This window comes from Lathyrus oleraceus, chromosome 3 (genome assembly GCF_024323335.1).
Source record: "Lathyrus oleraceus cultivar Zhongwan6 chromosome 3, CAAS_Psat_ZW6_1.0, whole genome shotgun sequence".
Classification (NCBI taxonomy): Eukaryota; Viridiplantae; Streptophyta; class Magnoliopsida; order Fabales; family Fabaceae; genus Lathyrus; species Lathyrus oleraceus.
The window spans coordinates 473,295,114-473,306,164 of record NC_066581.1 but is presented as its reverse complement, the minus strand read 5'-3'; the positions used below and the strand labels follow the sequence as shown (position 1 = coordinate 473,306,164).

General features: G+C 33.6%; 1 protein-coding gene across 1 annotated transcript; it reads left to right on the top strand.

Annotated features, from left to right (window-relative positions):
- Window positions 1-2,123: 2,123 nt before the first annotated feature.
- LOC127131700 (uncharacterized) lies at window positions 2,124-3,237 on the top strand. Its single transcript, XM_051060617.1, has 3 exons — window positions 2,124-2,458; window positions 2,788-2,932; window positions 3,145-3,237. The coding sequence occupies exons 1-3, from the start codon at window positions 2,124-2,126 to the stop codon at window positions 3,235-3,237; spliced, it is 573 nt and encodes a 190-aa protein (XP_050916574.1).
- The last annotated feature ends 7,814 nt before the right edge of the window (window positions 3,238-11,051 follow it).

The following is an 11,051-nucleotide window of genomic DNA, read 5'->3' as shown; positions in this document are numbered from 1 at the left end:
ATGCACATTTCATCAATTAAGTAGAAATATGAGATTCTAACAATAATACCTAATTACCTTTATCATAATTGTTACTGATACTTCTCTCTTTCGATTTTTACCAAAACAATATGAAAAAACCCCCCATTATTGTTTTAAACATATCGCACAATGTACCTTGTTTTAAGTTCGCAATCCCTGTGGAGACGAATTTATTTTTTATTACTTCGATAACAACATTAGTACACTTGCTAGTAAATTGTTCATCAAGTTTTTATCGCCGTTGTCGGGGATTGTTGATATTTTTAACAAGGCATAATGTGCGACTTGTTTTCATTTTTTATTATTATTTGAATTTCTGGTATTTTATCATTTTGATTTCTATTTTTACTTTGTTCTGCATTGAACAATGTTGCTAAGGTATTGTTTTTTGTGTTTATGCAAGGTTCAAATTCTACGCTTTTACCGTTGGATTTAGAGATCGATATAACTGCACGAGTACTCTTTAAAGAAAATATTGAGGCTTTGTTACTTGAACAACAACAAAAAAAGAGGAACCTGAAATGGAAGTCCCACATGTCATACGTTTGGGGATTACTGGCAGTGTACAGACACTTCTCAAATTTCACAAGGATTCCAACCACCGAACCCATTGACTTTTGATATTAATAATTATGTGTTGCGGGGCCTGTGAGATAACCCATTTGACGATCAGACCATTTGTGAGCCTTGGGAGCATCTTCCAAGTTTTATGAGACATACTCCATGTGCAAACCACCAGGAGCAAATATAATTGACAACAAGTGAAATTGTGCATGTTTGAACTTCCATTAATTGGTAGAGCTAAAGACTAGTTGTAGTGTATTCCTAATGGGACGATACAAACATGGAAAGAGTTAAAAGATAAGTTCTTGGAAAGATACTATTTGAATGTGCAGTTTGTCGAAAGAAAGGTTGCAATTATGAATTTTAGCATGGACGATATTGAGTCTTTGTCATATGTATGGGAAAGGTTTAAGTTGTTACTCCGCAAGTGTCCAAATCACAACATGAGTTCAATGGATCAGTTATCACACTTTTTGAGAGGATTGACAAAAGCCACCTGAATGCTTATTGATGTCTCGACTAGATGTAATTTGAGAGAAAATATTGATGTAGAAGTTACGACACTCATTAAAAATATGTGTCAAAACGAGCAACGCTCAACTGAGCGAGTTATGAAAGGAAAAGGTGTGTTAGCTGTTGACACACAAACTTCTCTACTTGCCCAACTGATATCTCTCACCAAAATGATGGTTGCATCTCAGTTCACTCAAGCTAATGTGAGCCAGATCCAAACCTTGAAATTTGATTTCTATAGAGGTGAGCATTTAAATGGAAATTATGTTCCTAACATTGAGAGTGCGGAAGTTAAGTATGCAAACTTCCAAAGAAATAATTTGTACTCTAAAACTTATAAACCTGGGTGGAAGGATCACCCTAATTTTAAGTGAAGCAACAATAATCAAACTTTGAATCCTAGTCAAAGTACACCTCAAGAATATCAAGCACCTTAACGGAAACCATATGTGTTGGAGGAACTCTAAAAGGGTTCAGGCTTTCTACTCAAGAGAGTTTTCTAAGAGTAAATCAGGCATAACAAGAGATGATGCAAAGTCAAATTAAAACAAATAAAAACACAAAGGCCTCGATAAAAAATTTAGAGGCACAAATTGGGCAATTGTAAAAGCAAATAGAAACTCTGGCTAATTCATAAGAGGGATTTAATGGTATTAATATTGATAACCCAAATAAATAAAAATTATAGGGCTATTGGGTTGAAGAATATAGTGGTTGATACACCCACATAAGCTAGTGAGGAGAAAAAATAGAGTGAAAATAAAGTGGTGATATAAAGTGAGAATGAGAATAATGATGAGGTTAAGGGTTGGACTATTGACTAATTTATAGATAAGAACTCACCATGGAGGAGGAGAAAGAAACATATTTTGAATGATCCTAATCATGTTCTTCCTGACTATATCAAAGTATCCTACCCTTTCTTGAAATAGAAACCTAAGAAAAAGTATTAAAAAGAAGAGCAATTCAAAAAGTTCAAGGAGATGTTGTGAAAAATTCAAGTCAACATCCCCTTATGTGAAGCCATGAACCAAATTCCAGTGTATGCTAAGTTTATGAAAGAGATACTTTCTGGAAAATGGCATTTGAGAGATGATGAAAATGTAATATTGGTTGAGGAGTGTAGTGATGTAATTGAAAGGAAGATTTCACCTAAACTTACCGACCCTAGTAGGTTCGCTATCCCATGTTCTATTGGACCTGTAAAAGTTGACCAAGATCTTTATGATTTAGGGGATAGCATTAATCTAATGTCAATCTTAATGATGAAGAGGTTGGGTTATGGAGAGCCGAAGTCTAATCATATGACTCTCACCTTAGCTGACTGTTATGTAATGTATCCTTATGGAATTTTGGGGATGTATTGGTTATGGTGGATGCCCTTGTTTTTCCGCAAACTTTATGATTTTGGACATGTCGGAGGTTGCTGAAGCCCATAAGATTCTTGGAAGACCATTCCTAAAAACATGAAGAGCTTTGATTGATGTAGAGTTATGAGGATTTATCATTGAGGTTCAACAAATAAAAAATGGTTTTTAATGTGTTTGAATCCACAAAATACCCTTATTGCTACAAGGTGTGCAAGATGCTAAAATCACTTAAGAAGAAGTCGAGAAAATTAGAATTGAAAGTGGGACATAAAATACATTAGAGGAAGTTTAGGCTAAAAGTAATGTTTGGTGTGTTTAGGTGTAAGGCAGCTAGGCCTTACATAATTCAGAAAATTTATAATGATAGAAGTGTTGAAGTGAAGGATCTTGGTGACTCGAAAGTCTTCAAGGTTAAGATAAAGGAGCTAATGGCCTTTCCAACTACTAACAAAGCATTGGAGATGGTATCTCTGATGCTCGCAGAGCCTTAGGCTCTTGAGTCAAGCTAGTGACCTTAAACAAGCACTGTGTGGGAGGCAACCCATGATTTGTTAACTTATTTTAAGTTTAGTTAAGATTAATTTAATTTCAGTCGAGATTAATTTAATTTAAGTCAATTTAAAATTTTAACATGTTTTGCGTTTTGGTGTTTTTAATTTGTATGTTGAATGTGTAGAAAATTCTTAAAGGCACTAGAAGTAACAATCTAGCGCTGGCGCGTTATTCTTCCAACGTGGGTGCATTAATACCTGGAGTCGGCATGTTATAATGATTGTTGCTTATGACCATTGAATTTTGAATGTTGGCATGGTCGTTAGCCAACACGGGCGCATTAAACGCATAAAGTGTCTATATAAGGGGATTTTGGCACCTTTCTCTTCACTCCAACTCAATTCTCTCTTCCTTTTTATGACTTTTACTCACTCACTCTTGCAGTATTCTTGTACTTTCCTCATTATTTTTGTAGAAATGGCACCGAAAAGAATCCGCACCTCCAGTCCATCATCCTCATCTGCCCCACCATCTTCTTAAACCACACTACTACAGAAAACACCTACCATAACAGTTGGAAAAGGAACACCACCATGTTGGATCAACTGTTGTAAGGTAAGGTGTGATTGTATGTATGACTTTTTCCACTACAGTCACGCGACCGTGATTATAAGTCAAGTAGCATGCTACCTACTACAACGGTTACTTTAAACAATCGTTGTTGTGTGTCTCAACCTATCACAACAGTTACTTTAAACAACCGTTGTTGTATGTCTTTGTATAAAATAAAATAAAAATGCAGCAGTAGAACAACAACAACAACAAGAAGAACAACAACAACAACAAGAACCACAACAAGAAGAAGAACAAAAACAAAAATAATAGCAATAACAATAACAACAACAAGAACAAGAACAAAAACAACAATAACAACAACAAGAACAAGAATAGCGATAAGAACAACAACAACAACAACAACAACAACAATAACAAGAATAACAACAACAACAACAAAAATAACAACATTACAGCAAAACCAACATTGCTAACTTGAATCCATGGTTTCCTTGTCTCGTTCATGTTGGAGAAGAGGTGATGGAGTTCTGAAATTCATTAATGAAATAAATGATGTTTCCGAGTTTTGTTTATGGAATAAGTGATGTTTACGAGCTTGGTTTAGTGGAGAGATAGAGTGTCGTGAATGGAAGAAGATGTCCGGAGGTAGAAGATGAAGTTCATCTAAGTTGGAAGTTCATCTAAGTTTTAGGTTCACACGGATCACTAATGGTAGTGTCTTAAGCGTTGATTCTCACTAAATGGACGACAAAGATTTGTTTAAGAACGATGAAGAAACTCAATAAACACACTTATATAAAGTGGCTTAAAAATATATATAAAAACAAAATTATAGTTTCCAACCTATCACAACTGGTACTTTAAACAATCGTTGTTGTATGTCTCAACCTATCACAACGTGTACTTTAAACAAATGTTATTGTATGTCTTTCAATAAATAAATAAAAATAAAATTATAGGTGCTAGGATTCGAACTCATGACCAGGTGCCACTTTTCACCACAGTTGGAAGTTTCAACCGTGGTGAAAAGTGACTTAAAAATAAATAATAAAAAAACAAAATTATAGGTGATAGGATTCGAACGCATGACCAGATGCCACTTTCCACCACATTTGGTACCTATCACAGTTGTGAAGTGTCTTTTAGTAAATACAAAAAAAAACGCCCAATTTTTTTTACCACGGTTAATATGAAGACCATTGTAAAATGAGTATTACGAAAGGTCTATTTTGTAGTTGTGCCACTTCAGAATACCCCATGTATCTGTTTGTAACTCAAGCAAGTGCAGAAACATTTATGTAAATTAAGGAGTTTATGGTGCTAAGGGAGTGTGCGTTTTATTTGGAAAATTTGAGTGGTTATGAAGAACTAAGTCTCATGCTAAGACGAGGGGGTCAATGCACCTAAATAAGCTAATTAAGGAGACAAAGTAGTCCATTGGGTTTGAGTTCTATGCAAATTCCACCGACAGAAAACCTCAATATTGTTCATCATTTGTTCGAGGTAAATGTATCGATTACACTCCTCAAGCCATTAATTCTCTTCTTCGCCTTAGATGCCCTCCTAGTTGCAGTATTAAAACTAGGAGGAGTGGTCATCTTTCTGATGAGATGAGTCAAACAATGTTAGCGAAGTTTTGTAATTTAGGGGCTGAGTGGATTATGTCTCAAGACAGGTACATCTAGCTTAAAACTATAGAGATGTAACATATACCTAAGGCTTGAGCATCCTTTCTGATCCAAATCTTAGAGGCGGTTTCTAACTAGTCTGAATTTCCTATAAAAATGTGTCATGCTCTCATGGAAATTTTACATGAGGAGACAATAGATGTTGGTTTATTAACTGCAAAGAATATCAAATATATGGATGACGCACCCCAAAAGACTTGGGATCATTTTTGTGTTATCAATGAATGTGCAGGTTAGTTGGAGTTCCAATTCTTCCAGATGATTTAATGGTCAGTCCAATGCTACTAATCACAACAAGTTTCATTCGTAAGACACTCAATGCACCACATCCAGTCATATGCCAAGAGGAATAGATGGAGGAAGATTTATATTGTCCTGATATGCAACAAGAACAACTCGAGAAACTCTATCATGAATAGCAAACACCGAAGCAGATGCAATCATGGGAAGAGTTTGCCTTGGGCATGACAACTTGGGAAACTGAAGCTTCGTTTAATTATTACATTAACCCCCCCTAGATTTGGAGTCAGGTACTAGAGTTTCTATGATGACCATAAAGATCATGATTGGTTCAAAATCTAAGACACAGGTTTCCCATTTCAACAGCCATGGAATCCTACTTTTTTGAGTAGGATCAAGCCTTGGCCAAACTTCGAGAAAAGATGAGAACCACTTGGGTGAGGCAAGATAAGCAATATCAAGATAAAAAAATCACCTGACTTCGTGACTTCTTCCGCCTGGACAATGGTTTTTGGTTTAGTCGCTTTAGTATTATTTCTTTTTATTTAGATTTATGTACCAATCTTATGAAGATGAGAAGCTACTATAAGTTCATCTGCCCCAAATTTTGTACTATTTGTTCTCCCTGTTTAATGAATTTGTTTGTGCCTATTTTTTTTTTTAATTTAGTTGCTTCCTTACCATTGAATAGAAAAGAAGTCACATAAAAGAAAAAATGCATAAAATTATTGAGATTGAAGTACCCGAGCTGAGTGATGATTGATGAAAAAAAGGGACACCATTGTTGGTACTCAACCTCCAGATACCTAAGCAAGTGAGGTTTGAGCCATAATATTTCCATTGTTTACTTATTTATTTTTTCGAGTGTGTCTATGCATTTTTAATACCTAGGATTTTCATTTTATCTATTTTAATTAATTGATCTGATAAACACACATAGAGGCAATCACTTGTGGAAACTCTACGGCCTTGTAACTCACCCTTGCATATTAATTGATTTCCCTTGTTAACGAATTTGAGCCTTAGCCTTTCCTTTGATGACTAAGCCTATTATAAGCCTTTGACTAGAACTATAAAATCTTTCTACCCTTCTTGGATTTAGACACATAGATTTCATTTTCAGTATATGCTAATTACTAAGTTTGGGGTTGCTATTAGAAGTTAGCAACATTTATGTTTGGGGTTGGAGATACTAGAGAAACTGGTGAAAGAAAAATAAAAATAAAAGCAAAATAAGATTTCAAAAACATGACATAATAGGATGTCAAAAACATGACTTTTTCAAAAACAAATTGAGAAAAAAGTAAGACCAAATTGAAGAAACAATTTCTCTAGTATCCAATATGAAAGAAAGAGTGATATGAAAGGCAGAATTTAATGAAAGGAAAAAGAGGTACCTACTCCAAGATTTAAGTCAATTATCCAAAAATTATCCTACCCTGACATAAGCCAAGATACAACATTAAAAGTCCTCAAATGTATGGGTTTAAATATGATTCGACTAATTTTGCAGATAACTTACAAATTCACTTATTTTTACTCGTGTATGTTGATTGACTGAACACCATTGCAATTGAGTGTATAATGGTGAGTAGAGAGATATGTTAAGTACTAGTGCTGGAAGAACTGAAATGAATTGGTTAAAGCAAAACAGGGAACATATGTCTTGATTTGCAAAAGTAAGTGACATTCATTTGGTAAGGTTTCTAATTTATTTCTAACAAAGTTTCAGTGTGCAGACAAATTACTTGAGGAAATCAATAGTTCAAGTTTGGGATTGTGATGACATGTTATCATTACACGTCATTTAGAAATAAAAATCGGCCAATATGACTTATAATGAGAAAGTTAGAAGCAAAAAAGTGGGGGGGAAAGCTATAATAAAAGAGCTTTTGGGGTGAAGAAAAACACATAGTGAAAAAAGGAGCAAAATTATGCTGATGTGCTTTTGGAAAAAAAATGTGTCCGCGCCATGCTAGGATGCACCCGCATTGGGGTTATGCTTACTCAACACGCTTGCGTTGACATCTAGCGTGTATGTGCTGAAGATTTTTGCTGACACGCTTTTGGCAGATTTTTAAGGAAAAGGAGGAAAGGAAAAAAGGAGTTTGATTCTGGAAAGAGAAAAGTGATGTATTTGAGCGATTTTAGAGCTTTTATAGGCCATTGAAACCATTGGAAAGCTATTTCTTCGGTGATTCTTCATGTTCTATGAATCTACACTTACGGTATTGAATTATTTCAACATGAATATCTAGATTCCTCTCAGGTTAGGTCTTATTTGATGATGAACTTGTTTTTACTTGATTGGGACATATGATCAAATGATGTTAATATAATAGTTCTGACTTGTTGTTATTATTCAGTTATTGATTGTGCTCATTGTCTTTTATTTGCTACCGCTTTCGAATTGATCTTTATAAATAGTAACTACTGACCCTGGGGCTATTTATCTGACATACTTCAACTATTGAATTAGCTAATTGACTAGGGATAGTATGATTAGAAATTATGACTTATGGATTAACATGTTATGTTGCTTGGTTTAACAGTATAATTAACCTGAAGGATTGGGGAATTAACGCTTAGGCTAGTGAGCTGCACGCCAAAGGACTAGGTGTAGTGGTAGATTTAATCTTTTGTGTAACTTTGTAGTCATTGCATATCTGTTAATGTGTGTTTTATCAAACAAGTAGAAATAGAAGATTCTGATAATAAGACATGACTTCCTTTATCATAATTATTATCAAAACTTCTCTCTTTCGTTTTCTAATAAAACAATATGAAAAACCCCCAATTAATATTTTAATCATATCGCATAATGTGCCTTGTTTTAAGTTCACAATCCCTTTAGAGACGAATTTATTTTTTATTACTTCGATAACAACACTAGAACACTTACTAGTAAATTATCCATCAGTATCTAAGAAAGATACAAAAATATGTGGTAGACTTATGATGTGTGGAGTCACCAACCGAATCAATGTTAAAATTAGCTCGTAAGTCTAATGAAGAGGATGGGGGAAATAAAAGGCTATGTAACTAGATTTCTTGAAGATAACAAAGAACAACTGCCTAATGCACTTTAGTGGGAGAGACAAGAAATGGAATGACAGCATGAACAACATAAGCAATATTATGATTGAAAGTTGTAAGATACACAAGGCTTCCAACCAAAGTAGAATACAAAGTGAGATATGATTGAGGAACACCTCCAGATTGGGCATATTTCACATTCAATTCAAGAGGATTATTTGTTTCTCTATTATCATAAATGAAATCTTGTTTAAGAATGTTGGAGACATACTTGGATTGAGAGCGAATGTAGCCTATATGAGAGTATGCAACTTCAATTCCCAAGAAGTAGAGAAGAAGAAGTACCAAAGAGTACCTAGGTCCGTCATCTTAAATAATTTGGCTAATTGTAATTTTAAATCATCAAACTCATTTAAATCATCACTTGTAATAATCATATCATCAACATATAATGAGAATAAAACATGACCACTAGAGTTAGTCCTAATAAACAAATCAAAATTATGATCATTATAGCATAAATCAAGAGATGCAATAACAATGGTAAACTTCTCAAATCAAGCTCGTGGAGGTTGTTCCAAATCATATAGAGCGTTCTTCAACTTACACATTTCTCCTTGATTATAAGAAACACCTTAAGAATGTACCATATATACTTTCTCGTGATTATCACCATTTCGAAAAGAATTTTAACATCCATTTGAGAAATATGTTATTGACGGAGTGATGAAACTACAATAAGAGTGTGAACAATAGTAATTTTGGCAACTAGATCAAATATTTCTTTATAATCCATACCATATTGTTGAAAGATTCTCTTAGCAACAAGACGTGCTTTTTAGCATTCAATTATATCCAACGAGATCCAGTGGCACGTTTTCTAAGAGGATTCTAGTATAAAGACATACTAATTCTCAAGTATGTGTCTTATGCAAAGCACAAAATTATTATGTCACAACCTACTGCTAAATAAAGTCAAGTATAATGTATTTATAGGAAGCGGGCTAATATGATTATGAATAGAGGTTAGAAAATAAGAAAATGAAGTAAAGTAACTGGAATAGACAAAATCAGACAATTTAGTAGATTTACAATCACGAGACATATAACAAAAAGGAAAAGGATCGATAGTCATGGAAAGTTGTTAGGTAGCCGTAAGAACAAGAGGAATGTCAGTATCTATAGTTGAAGTACTATAAGTTATATAGTTCTCAAAATTACAATTATTAGCAACATTATCATTAAGACCAAAAGGATAAATATGAATGAGCTATAAATTACTAGTAATATGAGAATCAAAGGAAAATAAGTAAAAAAGAAATGTGTTCAAGAAAGACAACATGAAGAGAAACATAAATGTTTCTTGCTTAAGGGTCATAAAAATGATATTTCTTTTGACCATCCATATAACCTAGAAAAACACATATGTAAGAATGAGAAGAGAACTTACCACATTTTACTTATTGACAAAAAGCAAAGCAAGTGAACAAAATATTTTCAAAGAAGAATATAATGAAAAAAAATCAAAATGAGGCAAACTTAATGTGACAAACGATGTGATTCTATTAATTATGGGTGTTCAAAACCGAACCAGTCCAATAGAAAACCGCAAAGCGAACCAAACCAAACTGAAAATCCCAAAAACCGCATTTGGTTTGAATGTGTTTAGGCCAAACCTAAACCTATTACGCCTTAGCCTTACGATTACAAAAGATTTTCTCTTCCTCACACTTATGGTTTTAATTTCAGCATTCTCAAATTTTTCCTAGACGTATTGCGCCTTCTTTGCCATATACATCTTGCCTCTTCTTCTCTAATCTTTATTCTCTTATATTTTTTCTTTTTCACCTTCTCATTTTTATACTACTATTATATCTTTCAATTTAATTTTTATCACACATCTTCTTCTATAATCTTTCCTTTCTTTTGTTCTTTCTTTTTCATCTTCATTAATCTCTCATCTTCTATATTTTTTGTCTCATTATAATATTTTTGATATTATTTTATGTTTACTATTCCACTGTTGTGCAATATGATTTTTATATATTAAATGAGAAGTTACTGCCCAAATATGATGGGTTGTGTTGTTATTTGGTAATGTATGAATGACTAAATACAGAGTTATGTTGTCATATATATATATGGATGAATGACTCAATTTTTGTGTGTGTAAAAAATCAAACCATTCGAACTGAACCAAATCATATTGGTTTTGTTTGATTTTATTTCTAAAAGTCAACCGAACCAAATCAAACTGCATGTTTTTTCTGTTGCAGTTCATATGACATTTAGCGTAAAAAAAACGCTCAACCGCACCGCGGACAACCCTACTATTAATAGCATGAATATCAGTAAGAACTATTTCACTACAAAACTCACTAAGAGTCAAAATAGACAACAAAAAAGAACGAGAAGTCTTAGCAATGTGACAATGTTTTTTTTCTAGCAACTTTATTCTATTTAGGAGTATTAATACAAGATATTCAATGAATATTACCACAATATGCAAGTAATTCTAGAAAAATTATTAGAGGTATTTTACCACCTAAAT